Here is a 25,247-nt window from a genome sequence, read left to right on the forward strand (position 1 = left end):
ATGACACATTAGTTGTTGGTGTTTTTATTAAGTAAATTCAAATTATACACAAAGTCGAAATTATGTTCTTTTGTTTAATTTAATCGAATAATATCAAAAATCAAGCATTTTATTTTTCTCTCATGTTGGAAAGTGTTATAAAATTGGTAGGATGTAACCATCTTAAGTAGGATAAATTTTTGCTAAAACATAGCATAACATATCATAGCAACTTGTGAATACATACAAATCACAAAATGTGATCATATATTTTATAAAAAATTTAATATTGCATACTCAAAAGTATCTACCAATATGAAATATACATATATCTAGATATATTTTAATCTACTATATAAAAATATATCCATACTCAAAGGACGAAATAAAAATACGTATAATACCAAAGCTAACAATAATATACCACGATGATGTTTATATATTGCCAACATAAAAGCATTAATTTAGTCATTATCTACTTAAGATACGAGCTAGCTACATCACATCATTGTGTAGAGTAGATACCTTTTGCTTTTACAGAGATACACAGAAACCAAGCCTTCCTACCTACCTAACCTACATCCCTACATCTCATTCCAATAAGCTTTTTGATCTCTATTCTGATTCTGATAGCTGATGTACTGTACTGTGCATTGGCTTGGCTTAGCATTTGGCATACCTAAACCTAACCCCACTCTGTCCTATACAGAACATCAGATAGAAAAACAACCAAAGCAGATGATGATGATGATGATGATGAGATGAGATGAGAGGTCCATAAAGCATAGGAGAAGAATAGGAACCAACTCTCCAACACCAACAACAACACCAAACAGAAATGAAGGAAAAAAAAACAATTGTTTCCGAAACGCCTACACCCGTCAACCGTCATCCGTCAGCCGTCAGTCGTCACTGATAATCATCATCATCCTCATTTTAATACACAAAAATGTATCTGAGAGATACAAAAATTCCAACAGCAACGAACGACCTAACGCAGGGGCAAGAGGAAATGAGAGCAAAGTCATCTTTTAATGGAGAATACGAATGCGAGGCGTGGCCAATGGAATTAACCCTCCATTTGTAAGAATACTTAAGCATACCATAAGGATGAGTAGGGATTTATGTCCTCTGCCTGTCCTGCTCCTGAATTAAATACTCTCATATACTCCTATACAAACCATTGCGATGTTTCTATTAAAAATGGATGGAAAATGAGCGCACATCAACGGAGGAGGAGGCGTGGCCTGGAGTGCGCGCACTACATTCTTCTGTTCGTCGCTTTTCGTATTTGTGACCGAAAGATATTTTGGTGGAGGGTAACCAGTGTGGTGAGTCTATAACCAGTTAGTAATACAGTTTCGGTTTCCGTTCAGGAAGGGTTCATCGTCATTTTAGTTAGCGCAAAACTGTAAAACTCTTATCTGGAGATACTCGTATCTATATTTACGACTTTATTCACGGTGAAACAACTTTGTTCAGGTGTTTTCTAATCGCTAAATAAGATTTATAACGCTAAAGTGAAAATTTGATTTGACATTTGTCGTATACGTCAAACGTCATCATCATAGAGTGACACATTTGTGCTAATTTCTAATTTGTTATATTGAAAATTTTGTGTGTGAGTGTTTTTTAAAAAAGCCGCCAACATTCTGAGCTCACTGTGGCAGTCTCCAGCGCAGTTAGGCGGCCTGGAGAAGAAACAAGATTTCGGTGGAAATAAAATAATTAACATTCATACTCCCAGTCCGTCACCGCCGGGACATCCGACCATGGTCGAGACCGCCTCACCTCCCTCCTCCGGACTAACAATCAAACCCTGTTCCAGTCCAATTGAACATCCTCATCATCATCATCATCATCCGCACATTGCCATTCACGCGGCTTCGGGTCAAAGCTTAAACGCGAATACAAATTCCAACAGCAACAGTCCCCGAACACCTCCCAACTATCTGACCACAGCCATGTTGTTGAATAGTCAAAATTGTGGCTACCTTGGCCAGCGTCTACAGAGTGTCTTCCAAAACCACCAGCAACAACAACAACTGCAGCAGCGTGAACAGCAGCAGCATCAACAACAACAACAACAACAAAACCACCAAAACGAATGTCAACCTTCAAACGAGGACCACATTCATCGTTCAGTTACAAGTGGAACTTCATCGGCCGCTTCCCTCTTCACCATCGATAGCATTCTGGGCTCCCGAAATGGAGTAAGTTTTAAGCGTGCCGAAAGTCCCGCGTCTCCAAGCAGTAACAGTTCGGCGGCAACCAGTCCTATTCGACCACAACGAGTACCCGCTATGCTCCAGCATCCTGGCTTACATCTAGGACACTTGGCAGCAGCAGCAGCGTCTGGATTTGCCGCTGCCGCATCACCATCGGATTTTCTAGGTACGCAAAACTATAAAACATTTTTGTCCATCAAATGATCTCATTAAGTATTCTTCTAAGCCCATTAAAACAAAACCAGGATTTGGGTAGAAATAGTTATCGATATTTTTTTCCTTAGAAGATCCTTTTTGCTGATATACAGATTATAGAGTTTTACACCCTTTTATGTGATCTCATTAAAAGTCGACCATAGGCCAATTTGCATTCTCACCCAAGAACAAATAAAACCGCCTGCACTCTTAAAGCCAATTGTCAAGTCTCGTTCCCATATTTTATCCCTTCTTTCGCTTATAATAAGTCGACGAGGGCATGATTATAAAGCAGGTAAAGATGAATAAGTTGCAGGTTGTACGCCTTATATTGTAAAAAGGATAATAATAATTTCATAACTATACCGTTCGACGACGACGGGTTATGGTTTTTGACAGGGATTACAAATATGTATCTATGTACGCCAGATACTTAGGTTAATGGTCCTGGATTTAGATGAATATAACGGTGTGTCGAGTACGTGAATAAAATTATGCTTTTATGAAGGATTGGTCATACTTTGGTTTTGATGTTTGATGAAATTGTTGAGGGGGTTTTTATTCGACTGCTCAGAATGATTTAATGTGGTTTAAATCGCATGCCGCGGCGTGTTTAATCTGAGTGAAAAAATCCGACGCAAAAAGGAATAAAAACGTTGTCAACAGGAAAAAGTATGAGATATTTATTTAGAAAGTTTTGTGGTGGCTTGGAGATTTTAAAACACAACATAGGACCAAATAATAGTTGAATCTCCAAAAGGTGAACAAAAATACCAATACATTTTTATAAATTGGAAAACAAGAATTATTCGTAAGTTGTTTTTGAGGTTCAAAATATGAAATTGAAAAGAAGAACAAATAAATGCACATCAGTGAATTGAAGTCACTTAATCTTTGAGTTGAAAATTTGTCAATTGTTTATAAAAAATGAATAAACCAGGCATAAGAGTTGTACACTCACTTTATGTTGGTATTTTATAACACTTTTGTTTTAGCTACTCTATTTCAAACTACTTACTTAATTTATTCCACAATTAAGAACCCGATTTGGAACATGAATTTTACTCAAAATGAAATTAAATTTTAAGAACAGTAAACAATTTTAACTCGAAGCGAATAAATGATAGTTTTTAAGGCTGTTTGAAATCATCTTTTGATTTGACTTCAAAGATTTGAGAAAGAGATTTGAAATACAATCTAAATGTGCAACACACTGAAAACAAATTTACTCGTTCCTAAAATTCCATTTCACTCGATTTTGTGAGACCTAATTAAAGTTCCATCTGTTTTTTAAAACGCTGATTTTAGTCAAATGTTTAACCCCAGCAAGACTTCACTTTTTCAGAGATAAAAAATGTGTTTATTTTCATTGAAGCATATAATTTGCCTTTTGGGGTTAAATTAATTTACAAATAACAAGATCGGCTTTGTTTCACTCTTTAGTACAGTAAAAACCCTTAAATAATAAGATTTCAAATAACTCAAGCTCATAACGTACTTAATCAAATTTCGTTGTAAGAAAAGTTCTTAAAATGTAGTCCAAAAATTAGTAAGCGTTCAACAAAAAGTTCTTTTTCTTGTTTATCCGTTAATTGGTTTTTTGTTTTTGACATCTTAAAACAAATATTTCTAGAATCTTTTGAAAATTTGACATTGGAGGACATTGGGCTTTGGTGAAAACAAAATTATAGTATTTTATGTGACAAATTTCTTTGAAATCGGCTGAAAAATGTATATACTTAAAAAAGTATTAAAAGACTGGAATATTTTGGCATTTTATACATAGTATAGTAGAAAATTCCAAAGAAGACCCATCGGCAGTAGCTAAATTTTTGTATTTAAATATTGGTACAACTGAAAGAAGACCTGTCAGAATAATAAAAAAGAAAACACACAAATATAAGAAAGTTTTGTAAAAATCAAAAGTTAAAATTAACTTCAGCACAAAAAACTAACTAAAACTAATAAATTGGACAATTTTCATGAAGAAATGGAAAGAAAACATCTGGAAATTGAGATTAACCAAACAATTTGACATAAAATAAAAACTTCAGGAAGGGGCTTTGTTCGTAGACTACTACATTAGCATGTGGTGTTGAAGCGTGCTTGTAGCTCGCCTCAATTCTTTATATACCTAAATCGAGTTCAAATAAGCTTGATTCGACTCTATTCCGGTCGGGGATCGGAGTCCAGTCAAAATTTGTGATGAAAAACCTGTGTGGAGGAGTTGGTTTTATAGATCATGCATTTTGGTCTGTTTATTTGCATGTTTGTGCGCAAAAAATATAGTTTTGATTTAATCAACTATGGTGCTAAACTATTCAGCTCTTCATTGTTTAACACGAATCAAACTATCTCACTTGCACTTCATAAGAAACATCGAAACACCATTTGCATTTTAGAAAGTGCTGTCAAACTTAATCATTTTTAAATCTTCATGTGCGTAAGAAACACCAAAAAGATGTATTTAATCTAAACTGAGATAAACCTTTGGTTTAAACATGGCAAAACTTAATTATCTTTTTCACTGTTTCTCTTGCAAAATAAGCCCTGTTAGAACATTTTCATTAACAAAACTAAATAATATCAACAATAACAGATTGATTTTTTTCCTCAATGGAAAACCCACATGATTCCAAATGCACATCTACTCAACGAACACAGCCATCGAGATACAAATGCAATATCAATCGTACCAACATTTGACAACGAAATCACATAAGATCCATTCGGGACTCGTATAAATGTCAAAAACCCATCCGTAGTAAGATTCTACTCTAACTTTTATCGGTAGTATTCATTCTGCGGATATTGTTTTTTTTTATTCGTGTAAAATCCTACTATACTTTTGATAGGTTTTCCAACAAAACACGGGTATTTTTACGATCTACTTAATGGTGTCAACAAATTTATTTTATAAATACGATTTCTGGTCCATTCTTTTTCAATTGATTCCAATGCTTCAAGTTCAAGAGTTGCTTTTTATCAGAATAAACCGCAATGACTTAAAATTACCCCGAAAGGAGTAATTGAGAGGCGTTAAGTTTCCAAGACAAGTGGCATGTTAGACCATTTCTATAAATAAAGTCTTCACCAAATTGATTTTACAATAAATGGATGATTTTTGAAACCAAATGTAGTCGATGTTTGCTGATAGATTTTTGAAAATAAATCGATCAGTTTAATTCAGTTCATGCTTCATTTGGAATGAAATAAGGACTGATTATGCTGCCAGCGTGTAAACCACATCAGAATTGTCAATTTAAATAATGGATGTAGTGGTGAATTGACAATTTCTTGAGGATAACCTTCGCTTATGCTACAGTTTTGCGTATTGACGGACATATCAAGCTCTTTCCACCATTTTATCATAAGCGACATTTTCAATACAAAAGGCAACTTAATTATAAAAAATTTGTAAGTAACACATAGAGCCTTCAAGGCTATTGTCATGTCTTAACTTAAGCATAATTAATAATTTCCAATACTGACTACGGGTACAAATTGTTTCAGTAAGCTTTTGATTTATCGTTTACGATCAAATTTATTTTGTTGCTTACTACAAATTGGCGGGAAGGGCTCGATATTTAACTAGAAATGAACTTCATCAATAAATACAATTCTTCGGAAGAAGTTCCTTACTTTAACTTTTCGAACAGATTTATTATTTTCAAAGTAAATTTCCACAAAATTTCTTTTGGCATGAAGGATTAATAGTTAACTGTCAAATTTCAACACAGTTTGACATTCTCAACTGTCAAACCATAGACAACAGCCATCGAAACTGTTAAAAAAGGTCTGTTTGTTTGTATTCAATGATCTTTCTAAAAATATTTCCTGTATCAATAATTTTCAATAATATCAGCAGCCTAATTGATAGTAGCAACTGTCAATTAATAGTTGATAAATATCAAAGTTTAACATTTGATTAAACAATTTATAAGAGCTTTGATTATCCCTTACAAAATATTTGTGAAGAAGAAAACAACGAGTATTTATTAACTATCAACTGGAAAATTGTAGTTGTAATTGTAGCATTCGTCTAACGGAACAAATTTTCTTACATTCAATTCATGCAGGACTAATTTTTGTTTTCATCATAAATAAGCTTTTCCAAATCAACCTCAGAAGCGTTGAACCTAGAAATCAAATGATCAAAAACACTCTAGCTATTTTCAGAGATATGTCCTTATCCATGGTCCTGCGATTTACTCTTTTCCTCCCCACAAACATTCCCCTCTTCGAAACATTTTTTAAAATCTTTTTTTAGGTATTCAAAATCAATTCGCTAAATCGCTTTACAAAAAAACTTTCAGATTTTCATCATTTTTATGAAACCTTTCAATGTCGTTTTGGGTCAAATTCTATTTTCTTCTTTGTTTGTATATATTTGTATGTGTGTGAACGTGTTTTCTTATTTTTTTTATATTTTAAATCCAAAAGAGATTTATTTTCTTATAGTACTCAAAACATCAAGATTCAGGAATCCTTTTAAAAACTCGCGCCACACCAACCATCACCACACAAACAAAATAAAATATAAAAATAAAATAATTCACTAAGAGGAGAATATTACTTCTTGCATTCGTCCTTGTTTTGATGTTTCTAAAGCTCCTTAGGGGATTTCAATTGAACACAAATTCCTTGAAACCTTGAAAAGAATGTATGTATATTCACAGTGAAGTGAAGAAAAAAACCTCTTAGAATTATAAAACACATTTCAATATCCTGGTTTTTAAGTTCTTATACGCAATAAAGAAAAAGGAGCACCTTTTTCTCCATAAACATCACCGAAGAAAAACCCTGAGGTTATTTGCACAGAATTACCGCTAAATCAAGCGATGATAAATTTTATTCACCCACATTAAGATTCTTATACAAATTTTAAGTTTTGCGTATAAAAAAATATCCTTTTTAAAATAATTCTACTTTTTTTATAAATAAAAATGTAAAAGAAAAATTATCAAGTTACATGATGAATATTTGCATCTTTCTATTTTTATTCATCATCAATTTTTGGTGGTGTCGCATCTCATCAAGGATTTATCGTTATCCAAGCGAAAAAAAGGGTAGGGGAAGGTTTTTTCGTCCTTATAGCACCGTCGTCGTATACCCTGTTAAAAAAAATACTTGCATACATTCATAAATAAACGACGAGTACCTACATGAGATGAGAACCCATGGAAACATGTGGAACCGTAAAAAAAAATAAGTTGAAAAATCCTTCTGTGAAATCCTTTTAACTTTTAAGTTTTCCTATACTCTGATTAATGTGAATAATATTCATTTCGCTTCTGTCAGTTTTATACACGGGTTTGATTTTTTCGCATTTGTCAGGATTTCAGTCAGAGTAGAGTCTTCTTTATGTGTGGATCATATGATGATGGATGGATGGTGGATATTTACCTACTCGTTGGAATTTTTAATTTAAACTTTTTCACTTTCAGTCGCCTACCCCAACTTCTACCCCAATTATATGCATGCAGCGGCCGTGGCTCACGTGGCAGCCGCTCAAATGCAAGCGCACGTTAGTGGGCACAGTGGTTTGGGTCATCACCACCATCATGTGGGTCATCTGGGACACGGTCCGCCACCGAAACGGAAACGACGCCATCGAACCATCTTTACCGAGGAGCAGCTGGAACAGCTGGAAGCGACTTTCGACAAAACCCACTATCCGGACGTTGTGCTGCGCGAACAATTGGCGCTAAAGGTCGACCTGAAAGAGGAGCGTGTCGAGGTAAGTTTCCAAAAATGTTTCGAATGTAGTCGTTTAGTATTTGAATTATATTCTGTGGTGTGGCCGCAAGAAGAAGCCATACTCTGCGTATATCGAACCGTGCTCTCTTATAACAATGCATCAGTAACAGTTGAGTTGGCTTTTGAATTGGAGACATGTGCTTATGATGCTCTTGTTTGGATAGTGTTTTGAAAGGCTTCGTGTTAAAGATCTTTTCTCTTTCCATCAAAAAAGGATTCCCAGGGATACACTATGTATGTTCATTCTACTCAAAACAACAAACAAACAAACCTCAGAGAGATGATTGTATAAACATCAGAATCAGATGGGTTTTTATCCTAGGGCTAAATTACTTAGAGATAGGGATGAAATGGAAATACAGTCTCTAACAAAGAGGGTTAGAAACTTTTGCCTTTAAAGTGATTTCTTTGGTCCCGTCGAAAGAGTGTAAACAAATTTAAGAAAAAAAAAACCATTAGTGTAATTTTAATTTTTATTTATTTCAATTTGACACATCAGCGGAAGTGCGGCGAGGGTGACATTTTGGTTGACATTATTTCAACCAATTTCAGGGTTGATGTCAAATTAAAGACCAATTTGCTTGTACATAATATTAAGTTGTTTTATGAGAAGATGTGGGAAAGTCAGTCACAACTTGATGATGGGGTGTTGTTAATGTTGATGCTAATGATGGTAATGATTATGATGTTGGTTGTCATGGTGTTTACTTGTGTCCTTAGGCTAGTTGTTTGATATAATTAAGATAAGTAACATGATGGGTTAGATATTGTAAGGTGGCAATTGTCCTTTAGGCAAAGATAAATGTCGTTAATCCGACTTTAAAGGCATATTAGGTACATAGGTGTATAGCTTTGAAATTTGGTAATGGTGTGGTGTGACGATGGTGACTAATTGAATCCATAATGTAGCTTATAGACTTTAAACAACTTATAGATAAGGAAGTTCTGATGAATGCAATGATCAATTAATTTGAGAATTATTCTTAAATTTTGAATAAATAAGTTTAAAATAAATATTTTACAAATTAAAACTCGTATTTTGAAGACTTTGCGGCAATATCCTACATAAAGCAAAATTTTTGATTTAAAAAGAATAAGACTAAGTTAAGGTCAAAAATTAAAGAAAATGATTGCAATACTCTTAGTCCTAGTCTTAAACTTAATCAAATGATTACAATCTTTGTGTTGAATTCAAGTGATTTACATTTCATTTTTTATGAAAAAACGGATTGTTGGATTTTTATATAAAAATTACTGAATATCGAAAACAATATTTTCTGTGAAATAAAATAAGTTTGAAGCCAATATTTTTAATTTTTGAAAAGCTATTTGAGTCGAAAGTTAATTTTTACCAAGTTTTAGTATTGTTTTTTTTTTAGAGTTTTATTTTTTGTAAAAAAAACTGTCAATTCAATTTTTTTCAAAATTTTACTGAATGTTGACAACAATATTTTTTGAAAGATAAAAGTAGTTTAAAGCCAATATCTACAATTTTTGAAAAGATATTTGAGTCCAAAATCAATTTTTAGCAACTTTTATAATTTTTTTTTAGGTTTTTATTTTTTGTAAAAAAACTGTCAATTAGATTTTTCTCAAAATTTTATCAGATGTCAAAAACAGTATTCTTCGTTGCAAAAAATTGTTTTGGAGATGAAATTATATTTCAGTCGTAAAATTTTGGAGGTGACAAATTTTTTTTTTCAGTTTTTTTGATTTATAAAAAAAACCGTTAAATGGATTTTTTTCAAAAAATATACTTCTTTGGTATCACATTACAATATATTATATAGAATTTAATTCAAGTCTCTAGCGTTTTTGGTTCGTAAGATATTTCGGGTTAACCAACATTTTCACCTTTTTTTTCAAACTGCTATGGTTAAAAAACCACACATTTAATTTTCTTGAGAGCCCTTTCTGCATCTTTCTGCCTTATTATCTGTATAACAAAATTTATTTGAAATCGATATCTCTTCTGGTTCTTGAGCTACGAAAAAACATCGCAAAGGTACGGACGTACGTACACACCCACGCTCAGACATCTTTTTCAAAATCTTTTGTTTCGACTCTAGGGACCTTGAAACGTCGAAAAATTTCAACATTTTAATTTGACAAATCGGACCCATTACAATAACTTCCTATGGAAAGTAAACAAGATGCGGAATTCATCGCAGCACAGCTTCATTTTTTATTTATCTCGCCTTAAAATAACGCAAAAAACCTTCTCAATGAATTATCCGACTTTTTTTAAGCTTCACAACGAATCATCAAATCATGTAAGCATCTTTTGCGTTTTTTTTCAGAATTTTTCATTATCTTTCCTTTTTTTCTGCCAAATACGAATTTTTACAAAATTTGAGTCAAGAAATACTCTTAATTTTTTAGCTATCATTGATTTTCATCATTGTAAACCTTTGGAATTTGGTAATAGGTCGTTTAATGCTATCATTGAAAACGTCCATTATTCAAATCCACCGTACAAAATTTCCGACAGAAATCTGTTATTGGAATTTGGATTCAGCATATAAACTGTAGGTCCCTTCCATCTCTGACAACATTACTCGCACATAGGAATGGTTAAGAGTTGTAAGTCAATAGGCTCTGGTTCTTTATGGACTGTTGCGCCACCTAATTTATTTTTATTTTATTTTAAATATCTTTTCTCAATATAAAATTCTTTAAGTGATTTCCAATTTATCAGTGTATAGTTTGTGTTTCTAATTAAAAGGAAACACATAGTTAAATTAATATAAATAGAAGTGGACTAAGTACAGAGCCTGTTGGTTCACCATAATAGTTCGACAGATAGTTATAAAATATCACAAGAAGATACTTTATTATTTGTAATTGAAATTTTGTATACACCAAGTCAAATAATAAACAAACCAGAAAAGGATTGACGAAATTTTTCCATCCGTAGGTTACATTGAATTTTATGGCTTAAAAATGCATTCATTAAATATTTTCGTTGGATCATTTTTCTAATGACTTCTTTAGACTCTTCATTAAACATTTAGTTAAAAATAGCTTCCTTTAAAGTAAACTGTACATTAATTTATTTCTATGAGTTAAGCAACTCTGATGGTTTGACTAACACTAAAAATCTGTGACTAAAATAAGATTTTAGTGAATTGCCTAATTTATGACTCAAAGCTACGTATTTAAGTTATCAACTTTAATATATTCATTAAAAGTTACGTTTATGCGTATACAACTCTTAAGAGAAGGTAAAGTACATCCATTTTGTCTATAGACAGTGTATATGTATATTTTTATTGGAGAATCTCCCTAATCAAAACAAATCTATAAGTGGAATAATTTTCACCCATCAAGTGCTCCGTCATCATCAATTTATTAATTATCATAAAACCAATAACATATTACATAGGTACACGACGAGCGACGATGTATTGATGCGGTGTGGTCGTAAACATCCGGACAACTTTACAGGCAGATCTACTGAGTCCCTATATACCATACACCTAGGTAAGGTATAAGGAAAAAGGACCACACGCTTCAATAACCGCGCCAGTATAGCTTCCCTCTTATAAGTCTCTTATTTTAATATTCAGGTTCGGGGTGCTTCATTCAGTCGCCTTCATCATCATCATCATCATCATTCATCCATAATAGCCTAATACCGTGTGTTATGTTTGTTTTCAAATTCCTCATCACCACTTTTTATTCACATCTCCATAAACGTGTGTAATATTTCTTATAATTATATACAAAACTATGTCCACTTCTTAAATACCACAAATTAATTGAGATGCATTTTCAAGACCACTCTTCATCCTCATCTCGAGGGACTTTTCATATAGGATAGCACCTATTTGAATATGCAATTTTCAGTAGCTTCTTTATGTCCAGTACTTAAGTATATACATATTTGCATTAAAGGAAACCACATATACACATATTTGTAAGTTGATTAGTTTCGAATCATTGCCAATAATTCATAGGTTTTGAAAATCTTTTTTTTTTAAATAAAAGAACTGTCATGATGTGACCACAGAATATGTATTACTACACCTAGAGGAAATATGGTTGAAGGTGCAGCAACCTTATCTACAATATTAGAATTATGTGTAGGTAGGTAAGGTAGTTTACTTGTTATTCTAAAATCAATAAATAGTCGTACTCAAATAAGACCCCAATCACTTGAGACCAAGGATTAGATATGTTTGACTTTTTCCGCTTGACCGATAACGCGTAGTGTGTGGCCGCCCCATCATCAATGATGCGGTAAATTATAGTGTTGCCAACAATTGTGTATAGTTTTTCCTAAAAGTGATTTCTGACATTAACTCTAAAGGCCATAAGAGGTAAGACTTTTTGGGGAGTATTTTGTTTCATTGATAATATAACATAAGTCAAAAACAGAAATGGGTTTTTATTTTACAAATCAGTGATTGCAAACGATCTTTTTCAAGATCGGTAAGGTAGCTGTAATGAAACAGCTTCTGTCATTTTCTGATGAAAAATGTACAATTTGAATTTCAAGCTTCAAAATTTCAAGTTAATTGGTTCAAAATTATCTGAGTTTAGAGTCCGGCGAATTTAAAGAATGCAAATTTTAACTAAACAGAAAAATCAAATGGGGTGGCGCAACAGTCCCTTGTGAACCAGGGCCTAGTGACTTACAACTCTCAACCATTCCTGTGTGCGAGTAATGTTGTCAGGAATGGAGGGGACCTACAATTTTATGCCGAATCCGAACGGCTAGTTTGAGAAAGCACTTTTTCATGACAAGAATTACTCTTGAAGGATTTGTCAATTAATCGCAAGAGGCAGTACCCGCGAAAATTAATTTTTTTTAAATTAAGGTGGCACAGGCAGGGATTGAACCCAAGACCCCTTGCATGACAGTCCAACGCACTAACCATCATGCCACGGGTACTACTTTAACTAAACAGGCTTTTGTTTTTTTAGGGTGCCATTTGAATATCTAGTGTGGCGTTAAACCTTCGGAGTTCATCTTTTCTGAGTGCTTAGAATTAATACTAAAACAGACCTGAAGACTTAGCTGTCACTTTCTTACATTCTCAACTACTTCAAATACTACTGCACTTTTGCGCTATTTCACTTGTCAAATGCTTGTGTTCGTTGTTCAACTAGATCTGCTGAGTTGTTTTATTTTGATCTCATAGACCGCACCAATAACATCTTCAACTTAGAACACATTCCAATGGAAAAAGACTTTTAGAGGTAAATAAAGCCAGCTGAAGTGAAACGAATTTTGTCGGCGGTCTCCAAGTGCAGAGCAAAATGAAAACGAAAGCCACAGAGGAAAAATATTTGTGGAGAGTTCTGTCAGCTGTCAAAAACAACTGACAAGTTCTGACAGTCAGCTGCTGGTAAACAAAAGTTGAAAAAAATTCTATTTATTAACATTTTGTTGAGCAGTTTTTAGTTTTTTTTTCATTTCGGCAGCTATATTACTCCAGAGGTTCGCAACGGCTGAAATATTTTTGTGAAGCCTATGCTCCAACTTACAAATAGCTCCACTTCGTTGGTCGAAGCCAGTTTCTTTTTTTCCTCCAAAGAGAGATCAATTTTTTTTTCTTCGGTTTATTTTTTGGAAGTTGAAGTTCACTGCTCGTCTTCAATTCTTCTTCCACATCACCAATAACATCTTCAACATCCTGAGTTTCCGATTCAGAAATGTATTGTTGGAACTCATTAGACAAATCCATTTTATTTAAAATTTTAAATGAAATATAAATACAAATAAATAAATAAATTGGATGGTGCAACAGTCCGTTGTAAACTAGAGCCTTGTGACTTACAACTCTCAACCATTCCTGTGTGCGAGTAATGGTTGCCAGGGATGGAAGGGACCTACAGTTCATATGCCGAATCCGAACGGCTAATTTGAGAAAGCAATTTTTCATGGCAAGAGTTACTCTTGGAGAATTTGTCAATTCCTCGCAAGAGGCAGTACTCTTGAAAAGACTTTAGATGGCATAGGCAGGGATCGAACCCAAGACCTCTGGCATGACAGTCCAACGCACTTACCATCATGCCACGGGTACTACTAATGAAATATAAATCAAAGTCAAAACACCGAAGGTCACGAGTAAACAATTTTGTTTCAATAAATAAATTAAATGTCAAAATTTCGCAAGCAATTAATATGCCGGGCAATGAAATTGAGAACGAAAAGAGTGGAGAATTGTACTAAAAAATCTAGTACAGCTATCGACTAAAATGACACATTTCTTATTTCAGCAGCGTATTGAAAAACGAAAAGCACAGCGAAATTTTTTGTTTATGATTTCGTCATGTCAAAAATTACATTAAATTGTCAATTTGACAGTTGATAAAACTCTACAAAGCTATTTGACAACTTGTTTTTGTATTGTCTTGCGTCACAGAGTTATGCAACAAAATGGAGGAATTGCACTTTTATTGTCACTTTTTCTAAGCAGCTGATAAAACTCACTCTACATTTAGTCAAAATCTTGGGTTTAATAGTTCTGACATTAATTTAGTCAGACATTTTTAAATTCAAAAAATGTATTTGGCAACACTTTCCTTTCTGATGTAAACACAACTATGCTACCGGTTTTAAATTCGAATTTTTGGATTGAATTTAAAAGACTCCGTTCACTTGATGCACGATGAGGCATCACATCGGCTTCGGCTTCATCAGGTCGAATATGAGAATATGGTTTGTTATTCTAGCAAGACAAAGAGAGAAATCTCAAGTGGATTTTGGGTTCGAATCTGAACAATCTGAGACACATCTTCTACTTACTGGCATACTCATCATCAGCCTTATAACTGTCTTCTATCCATATAGGCCCTTCCCGTACATACTTGCAGTCTGGGGGTTAACTCTTCTCATGTATATTTGCATTTTCATTTCAACAAGATGAGATTTCGATAATTATTGCCACTTATTTCATTTTCTCATCAATGCTGCCAAGCTGTTGGAAGATCGATGATGGAGTTGCGTTTAAGATTGTCATTGTCATTGGAGCCTTTGCCTTATAGCCATAGGCATTTTTTTTGTGTAGAAGGTACCTATGCTAAACAGTAGCTGCGATTTGAAGTGTTGCTCCTAGAAGTGTTTTACACACTGAACAGTTTTTGATGCGTGCATCAGAGAATTGTAAAGAAATATTTTAAATATTCGAATATAACAATGACAATGAAAACAAAAAGAAAGACGCTTTGGCTAGATTAAATACTTGAAGGTTAAACTCGTATAAGAAAATAAATTTGACAGTTGATGTTTTTTTGTTGGAACATTTAAATTTTATATTCATAAGGTTTATTATTACCTTTACAATATGGATGACTGACGATTGGCTGTGTTGTAATTAAAAGCTTTTAGATTTATTTATGGCGTAAAATGGGTTAAGTGTTTGTTGACAAAATTATTTAAGCCATAATTGATTGGTGATGGTTATGCTGTATACATATTTGTCCCTGAGGGTAAACTCATTTGCATTTTAAAACAAAAAGTGTAAAATTATGTTTTGTGTGACAACATATGAATTTTAAAAGTGGAGACTTTCACAATAATTATATATTTCATTTTAATAAAAAGGGTGTATTTTTTAAGAGCATGAGAACTTTGAATATTCAAGGCAGAAATATTGTTGGGATGAATGTTGTATAATTATTATCTGGTAGAAAATTTCATGGCATTTATTTGTGAAACATGATTTCCGACATATTCCCAGAAGCTCACATTACTAAACAACGTTAAATAGACGACGCGACATGCTCTTTGAACTTCGCGAACAGATCTAATTTTTTTAAGTAAATTCCAACAATTTGAAAGCGTTGTTTCGATGTATGATTTATTGACAACTCTTGCTGAAATGTCAACAAAAGTCAAACAAAAAATTGCGTTTATTTATTACCTCTGAAAGTTCAGAACTTTAAATTTGTGAGTCCTTCTGAGCTCTGAACGTGTTCTGATCTTATTCTGGGACTATAATAATTTTTTTCATTTTAACTAAAGTATTGAGTATTATTTTTTGTTTTTGTTGAAAAAATGACAAGTATATTGCAAATGTCAAATAGTGACAGTTAATTGTTCAATTGTCTTTCAAAAATAATTTTAAGCGCTCAGAAATACTTTGTGCAGAGGGTGTTCCGAGCATGCTCGATATGCTCGGACTCTGTTCAGAACTTCTTCTGAGCTCAAAAGGAAAACGCCTAAAGGTTGACTGTCTCAACTGTCAAACCACAGGGAATAACCATCGGATCTTCTCAAGTAGCACCAATAAAAAGTCGGTTCTCGAACAAGCCCAAAGTTGTCCCATTTTTGATGACATTTCCCAAAAATTTTGGACGTAAACTGTCAATAACGTTGCGAATGCTGTCATCCAAGTTGTCAATCGTTTCTGGTTTAACGGCGGCAAATTCAAATATCCTCACAGATAATAGTCAATCGGTCTTAGATCGTAGGATCTTGGAGGCGGTTTCATGGGTCCGTAACGTGAAACTATACGCGTACCAAACGTTTCCTTAAATAAATCAAATGTGACACGGGCTATGTGACATTTTTCTTCTGCGCTGACGTTTTTTTTTAAAACACCACTGCTTCTGCACATCATGTTGGTTTAATTGATCAATGAAAAAGTAGGTTATCATGACTTTTTAGCGGCCACCATTGGCTGTAAAGTTCTGGCAAGCATCATTTGTAAGGAAGCACGAGCCAATTATTTCACAAATCCATAAAGCACACCAAACAGTCAGATTTTGTGGATGTTAGGTGTCTCAAAATACACTTCAGGATTATCATCACGGCTGTTTGACCTATTGAAGTGTCCTTTCAAAAAAGTGAGCTTCATCGCTAGAAAAAAAATCGCTTATACAAAATTCGAACATATAATCATGATTTTTCAAAATGAATTTGCACAGTTTAGAAGCTTTTTTCAAGTGCCAGTTTATTTCTGTTGAAATGTCAAACCAATTTAGATATGAATCACTTGACAGCTAACAAAATGGCCGCCAGTTAAAATAGTGCTGCCAACTTCATATTCTATTCCTCTTAAAAATAAATAAAATAAATCAGTTAGATTGAATTTGTCAGCAGTTTCTTTTTTCTTACGGTTTTCAGCAAATTCGAATCGAAATACATATTAATTAGAAGAGTAAGTTTTTTCAGAAGTTCACGACCTGCATTTTTAACACATTTTTAGAGATTAACTATAGCACCTTTTTCGGATAGAATCCTACCAAATTCACCTACAAATTTGTGAATAAGTTTATTTGGATATAAACATGTTTTCAATTTTCTATAAAAAGAGCAATTACTTTCCAATAAAAGAACAATTAGAAACCGTTGTTTTCAATATAATATATAGAACACCCATCTGCTTTAAGAATAAGCCTCTGACAAAAACATAAAGAACAGATTAAAGTTGTCGTGTCAGCAATTTATTTTTATTGTTCCTTAAAAAAGTGTGTGACATATTGCAAACAAAAAAAAAACGAAAACATGAGTAAATCCTTCATAAGGACAAAGGACATTGATCCTGCCTTGATTTTGGGCCTACATCGGTTTCAAAAATTGAGCAACAAAGGACACCTACAAATAAAAAAGCCGCCATAGTAACCAAAGAAGTATCATAACAATTAAAGGATTTACAATATTTTAGTTAACCTTTTTTATTGTAACTAGATCATTGTTGTTGAACACAGCCATTTCATGTATGTGGGATTACAAGATGTTCTTTTTAAGAGTTCTATAGGTATACTGATGGTACACACAATTTATCCCTGCTGTGATGTCCTTTTCTCCATTCTATTCTAGAAATATCCACAAAACTGAAGTTAAATTAACTCATTCAATTACAATTAGTCAAATATTTACCACCTACCTTCTCTGTTTAATTACACAAAACTCTAGTAAAGATTTGACTATACATCCTTCCATTTGTATTATAGGGTTGAAATTGAAACACAATGCCTTGACACCCTCCAATAGCATTAATTTTTAAACTTTGTGGTGAGTTCTTTTTCATAGACACGGGAAGGTACATATATTCTAGGGTTTTGTAGCTTCGAGGTGTTTATTTTTAGTGAATTAACAAAATTAAATGGCAATGAGGTGGAATCAGAAGATTTTCTTCAAAAGCTTGAGTAATTATTTAGAAAGCGAACTTGAACTGGAAAACGAAAAAAACAATGTAAGAATAACATCTAAAAGTGCCCTCGGCTATTTAAGGGATATCCACCCTCCTCAAAAGTAACAACAACAAGAACAAAAATCTTATTTCAATGCCTCTGTTGTTTATGTTGGAATCATAATTTGACAGAGTTATGATTCCATATATCTCAGGTCTGTAGACAACCCTCGAGTTTAAGCGACTTTTATTTTTTGTTGAATATCCTATACAATTTTTTCTTATAAAACTTTTTCGAATACATCGTCACCGTTTTTTTTGAATTGTTGATGCGAATAAACTAACGCTTTATAGCGTATCCTGGTTCTGCCCTGCTCTTAACGTTTAGAGATTTTTTGTTCCTTTAAATCTCAGAGTAAAAGCATCCCTTAGGCTGAAGTGGATATTTATTTTACAATTTTAACGCTGAGTGCGGATATATTGTGGTCTCTTTTGTGTGTAGTATGTGTTTAGGAATTATGAACGTTTTTCAATACGGTGCGGTGGGTGGAGACGGTGAGTGGATGATATTTTGATTTCTTTATTTCTGCTAATACAGCTGGAAAATTTAAGTAGGGTAAATTTATCTCGAGTGCCCACTTTGTTAGTAAGAAAAACAATTTAGGAAACAATGTGTATACAACAACCGCATCAGGATTTCGGAAAGGATATTTTTTGTTCAAGGGAACGAAACAAGAGGACGATGAAGATTTGGTGGAAAAGTGCAAAAATCACATCTTGAATTAGGTTTTTTTCAAATGAATAACATGATAATCACGAATCAAATAGAAATTTTCAAAGATTTGGACAGTAAAAACAGATCTTTTTAATGATCATTTATGAATTCAAAGAATAAATAGGAAATTAATTCAATTTAATAAAATTGGACCTCAAAAATAAAAATGATAAAATCTGATAGTTTTCTCTTGGTTTCTGTCATTTTCAAACAAATTGATAGGTTTTTTAAACGATGATGCTTACAAGATATAAAAGAATTTCCCAAAGGAATTTCTTTTGACAGATATTCACAGTATAGTTAAATGTCAATATGACATTAGAATGAATGGCAGCGTTCAATCTCAGACAGATAGGGTATCCGGATACCTTTTTGTTAGTGTTTTACGTATAAAATAACAGCTGATCAAAAAAAGCTGAGATGTCAAAAAAGGAATCCAAAGGTATCTAAAAACTTTTGGGGAATGTAAGTATCAGACAGAACTGCTGATTCAACACATAGTTGAATTTCAAGAAACGTGAAAATTGATTTCAGCTTTTTGTATTTGTTGGTAACCAAAAAGATACAAAATGAGGATAGTTTCTGTTGGGATAGTTTTTTGTTAAACGCACATAAATCGTTTAAAACCGGAGATTTTGCAAGTAAATTATTAATCGTATAGAAATTTTACATAGATTACAGAGGTTATCCCTTATTTATTAAATTGTTACGCACCGACGAATCAGTTGAATTATCCATTAAATGTCTTTTCTTACAAAAATGTTGACTTCGAGCTTTAATGTTTCTCTGCTTTTTGAGAACAGCTGAAAGTTGTTTTTATTTTCTGACAGCTATCTCAACACAGCTATCCAACTCGTGCAACAAGGTATCTTAAAATTCACCTATCCAAGATACCCTATCCAAAACGAGATTGAACGTTGCCAATGATATAGACAATTTTCGTGGTGTGCGTGTGTTAAATTAGATTAGAAGTATTCCTGTATTTTGTTTAATAATAAGAATTTGACACATCATATAAAGTTCAAAATGTAATGAGCCAGAGGTCGGACCAATGCGGTGTTCAAAAACGTCTAGTTTGACGTTTCATGTCTCTGTTTCGCTTTCACTCAGTATTTAATTGTTTATTTAAATATTTAATGTGCATATCTCCCATTTTTCTCTTTGAGTTCTAAATAAAGTTTATTCATCGCTATATTAGATGTCAAAATGTGTTGTCCGATGACTTTTGGGAATTATTCAGACGATTCATTTTGACATTTCGTCATTTTATCTCGTTTTCTCTTATTAACGAGATAGATTAAATCTGTCTTCCTCCTTTCTTTTTAATCAAGAAACAATGTTTGCGTCTTGATCTTGGATTTTGATTAGAATGAATGAGAAATGTCAAAATTTGAAGCATGCATTCAAGTACAATAAATTTGTACTTTTTTCAAAAATTTTATTTTCACTCTGAATAAGTTAATGTTAATTGTTTTTAAATGTTCATCATTTTATCTTATTTTGACATAATGTTTAACTTTTTTTTAAGTAAGTTTCTTTTCATTATTTCCTTAAACCATCAAACAGAACTTTTTTCTTGATTTTTATAAATGACAGATGCCAAATCTTATAGAGTACACGGAGCAAAAATGTATTTGTACTAGATGATTTTTTAGATGGTTTACTGGGTAAGGATACGTAAGCATAAGCTATAATTTATTGTTACTTGTAAAATAAACTCATTTAGTTTTCATAGTTTTTCTTATTTTGAAATGTCTTGTCTAAGGTGATGTTCAGATTAGACTCATTTGAGGTGATTCATTTCGCAGTCTAATCATTGTCTCTGGTTTAGACTCGTTGATAAAAAATGGAACGCAGTGTGTAACAGACATTTTTAATTATTTTAAGTAATTAGTAGAAGCGAGATGATGATGTAAGCACTGTTTTATTTTTCGTGTGATGTAGATTTTCGTTCTTCTGACAGCTAGCTGACATTTATTTTTTGATGATTGAAAAATTGTAGTTAGTTTTTATAAGGAAAGCCTTCTTTCTCCAATAGCCCAAGGTTGTAAATGAAAGATCTACGTTGCTATATGAAAAAGCCAATTCCCTCAAACCACAGTAAATTGGCTTCTTATAAACATGCGGTTGGTTGCTGTTAAAACGTCCGCGTACTTTTTCCAATCAAGCGTAGGTTTTCTAATAATCTCAGATTGCATTTCCGGCACTTATTTTCCTACGTTCAAATTTCTTTCTCCGTCGTATAATATCGCATCCAATCGCGTCCTTATTCTCAAATAAAGACCATTGAACCATAATGACAGTTTTCACTTCAAAAAACCACCACACCGTCCCGCTAATATACCTACCTGCCTCTACATTTTGCCCTTGGTACAAAAATCTAATTAGAGACTTGCAAACTTGGCGGCTATGTTTCTTCCAGTAGCTGTACGAGTATAGCAGTATAGCAGTTACATTCACTTCGATGAATGTCCACAAATCACACTGTGATGATAACCACAAGGGATTCCTCGTATATAAACGCATCACCATCACATTGGCGTTGGAGTTGGCGTCGTGACGTTTGGTCAGTTTGAGTTGCATATTTTTGCCGGCAGTTTCGAAAACTGCACATCGTATCGTTCCTCGCGTCAATGGCAAAGGATATTGAAGATTATGCGACGGTAGGTGTAGTATATGAAACAGCGAGTTGTCCCATCAAGCCAAAAACTCTACACTCTATACTTTTATCAAAAACATCAGAGATTTCCATCCGAGAATACGGTCAATGTTTGCTTAAAATTTTCCTCCAGTCAAAACACAAAAACCCTCACCTTCGCCGTACTTCGTCGTAAAAACTTTTTGCAGAGCGAGAACGAATCGTCAACGAAATATTGCTACCTTTATAAATGTGGTGATGTGTGGGCTTAACCCCGACCCATCAAACTTGGTGCCACCATTCCAGAATTCTGAATCCTGATATATATAGGCTGCAAAAGTTTAATCCATTTTAAGGTTATGCAATTTTGATGACGTATTACATCACTGACGATGTCGATGACGATCACAGAGTAGAAAAAGGTCCATGTCGGATTTTGTGAGTCTGTACGTAAACACATGTGATATGCTTTATGGCGATGATGATGATGGGGTTGGAAAACTCTTTGGCTTTTCCATAATTCATGTGCAAATGGTAACAGAACAATGTTGTGTTTGTGGGGCGGATTTTCCAGTCTCCATACTTTTTTTTTTGTATGGCTATATTCTTCTTCGGTTTGAAACCCGCCTCGGGGACACATCGTATATAAAATCCCACTACGGCCACCTCTTCCTCTGAGAATCGCAAGGGTTAATTAAAAATCAACTGCTGTTGGGTTATTTGTTAAATGGATTTCATCGGTTGGTTAAAGGTCTACACACACTTCCCTCTCATCTGTCAGAATAGAGTTTATATAGATACTGTGGTAGCAACGGTGGAGGTGAAGGCGGTGGTGTTAGAAATCCATTTCCGAAATTGATTATAGCGAGAGGGCGAATCCGCGAATAAAGCGTTTTTTCTGCGAAGTGTTTTTTCCTGATGGTTCGCCGCATGCAACGTATACAACGTATTGTATCGTAATTGTGTGTTCAACGTTCACCCGAATCCTGACTGGAGCTGAACTCAGAATCGAAAGCAAAACAATAACGGAAGAAAAAAATCAGTCCGTTAAGCAGTCGATTGGATTAATAAATCCCCTTCAAGGCTATAGCCTCATGGCGCCCACCCTGATGTAACACATACCTAGGTATTGTTCCGATATATACAAAGTCTGCATTACCGACCTCTTTTATAATATGAACTCTTTCTATCCGGCCCGCTCCTTTGTGGTTTTAATTTTCAGTGTTTATTTTAGCAAAATTCGCTGGCTGTTAGTAATATAGCGCGCGGGATTAAATTATTGGATTAGAGGGAATATTTTGCGAAAACTCATCTAAAATTTACATATAGATACTGGATGTAATACATCCATCCAGTTTACTCACTGCGAGGTTTGTTCGATTATAATTTTTTTTTTTGTTAAACATGGCTATTTGGTAAATATGCACAAAAACAACACGAACATACAAAAAAAAATAACGAATTATGTAATTTGATGAAAGATTTTCTTTAAAATGGTGGTAAATTTTAATTACGATGACCACTCGAGCGTTTATAAATATCGACAACGTTGGGTGCGTGCTTGCGTTCGGTTGTCGGTCGGTAACATAACGGCAACGTTTTTAATGCAAAATCTGTTGATGTTAGTTAAATTTATCGATTATATACAAAAAGCTGTTGATGCTTAATCCTTTTTTGTTTAATATACTTAATAACTTATAATTTTTAGGTTTAGTATGCGAGTTTTGGGTGATGTAGGTTAATATATTCATAAATTGAACAACAAAATTTATCTGTCTATGTTGAGGGTGAATTTTATAAAGAGATCAGAGATGAAATGTGATGTGATGCCTTCAAGGCATATCAGACTTCGCATAGACACCTGCTTAGGAAAGGATATATATAGGAACAAGAAAAGAGGAACGGAAAAATAAAATTAAAGTGTTTTGTGAGTATATTTTTATGAGCGTACGTCAAATTGTTCTCACGTGATTTACTGAATTGTACTATTCTCTACTTTTCTGTATAACACTGCATTGCTTATTTTAAAAATAGTTCAAGACTTCTAAAACCCCATTCTGTATATTTTTGGAAAGTAAACGAAACGAAACGAATACCAATATTTTGTATATAGTACTCTTTTTTCATTTAGAACGAAATTAAATCCATTACGCTGATGCTGACTTGTTTAATTTGAGAATAAGTCCTGGTGCACACTTGTGTCATTTTAGCGCGCGGTGACGCAGCTGTACCACAATAGTTGAATACACACATGTGGGTGTTTCTCTCAGAAATCAGTCATGTAATTCATGTTAAGCTTGCAGCAATGGACGCTTTAAAATGCTGTTATTAACAACAGAGATTTGTAAGCAAAGCTCAATGTGTCACTGCAAGTGGAGATGACACAAGTGTGCACTGGGGCTTAAGTTAAACTCAGCATATTTTCTTGTGGATAACGCTAGAGTACTAAAGATGTAATTTTCTGAGCAACGTTTTCTTACGCTAACTTTATTAATTAATTACTCTCAATTATCTTAATCTAAACTTGTATTTAACTTTGTAATAAATGAAAAACAGTTTTTCGAAAAGAATAAGATTTTAGTAACAAACCAAGTGTCAGAAATTTAGTGCGTGATTCTGAGTTACATGTCTATATGGTTAGATAGTTATTTTAGAAGATTCAATTTATATTTTAAAATAAATTGCCTACCAAAACGGTAAGGATCATACTTCGGATGCTCACCGCTATTACTAGGGCCAATTCTGTTGGTTTGCTGAATTATCCAGGGCTCTAACTTTAAACGAATTCATCCATATCACAGTTATGGCTTTTGACAGAACAAGGCAATCGACATGTACGCCATCTGATGGATGTATACTCGTATCTTATATTTCAACATTGAATAACTCCGCCAATTTTAGGAAGATTTTTACAAATTCACAACACTTTTGTAGAATATTGTAGGTTATTTTTTAAACCAGGTTTAAAATACAATGTGGCATATTCATAATTTTATTTTAAACCCGAGTCTATTTGAACTAGGGTCTAAATTTAACATCTAGGTTAGACACAGCTGCCAATTATAGAGAATTTGACAGCTCTGTTTAGTTAGGAACAGGTTTAAGCTGCTACAATTCTAGTACAATTTCTCTCAAACCTATACAAAATGGCTTCTAGAGGGGAACAAAATGAAATGCATTAGCTGGAGAGCCAAAATCTTTGAAATCCTTTCAAATTTTTCTGTTTGGTATTAGTTGAGAAACTGTATGTAAGTCGAACTGGTGTTGTAAAAATTTGGAACAATACAGATATCGGCAAACCTTTCATCGAATTTCGATCTTCAATATTTATAAGGTCAATCATAAACTTGACAGTTTTTTTTTCTCGAATCGATGCCTTTTTTACAAATCGTCCTCATCTACTTGGAAGGGGTCGATTCGGGTTAAGCAGAGCATTCCAACATCCAGCAAAATGTCAAAATATTTATGTATGCATGCTTAAGTCCTTGACGTTTTACTTTTTAACTAAAATTTCTCTAATTTTTTCAATCAGTTTGTTTATTTTTGAAGTTTTCTAGATTTAAGAACAGCTTGGAAATTATGTA

General features: G+C 33.5%; 1 protein-coding gene across 1 annotated transcript in view; it reads left to right on the forward strand.

Annotated features, from left to right (window-relative positions):
* The first annotated feature begins 1,355 nt into the window (after positions 1 to 1,355).
* LOC129951475 (homeobox protein goosecoid-like) overlaps positions 1,356 to 25,247 on the forward strand; it is a 33,194-nt gene continuing 9,302 nt past the window's right edge. Inside the window, exons 1-2 of the mRNA XM_056063627.1 lie at positions 1,356 to 2,373; positions 7,850 to 8,142. Of these exons, the coding sequence (XP_055919602.1) occupies positions 1,752 to 2,373; positions 7,850 to 8,142 (915 nt within the window). The 5' untranslated portion in view covers positions 1,356 to 1,751. The remainder of the gene's footprint in view (positions 2,374 to 7,849; positions 8,143 to 25,247) is intronic.

Source organism: Eupeodes corollae, chromosome 3 (assembly GCF_945859685.1).
Source record: "Eupeodes corollae chromosome 3, idEupCoro1.1, whole genome shotgun sequence".
Lineage (NCBI taxonomy): Eukaryota > Metazoa > Arthropoda > Insecta > Diptera > Syrphidae > Eupeodes > Eupeodes corollae.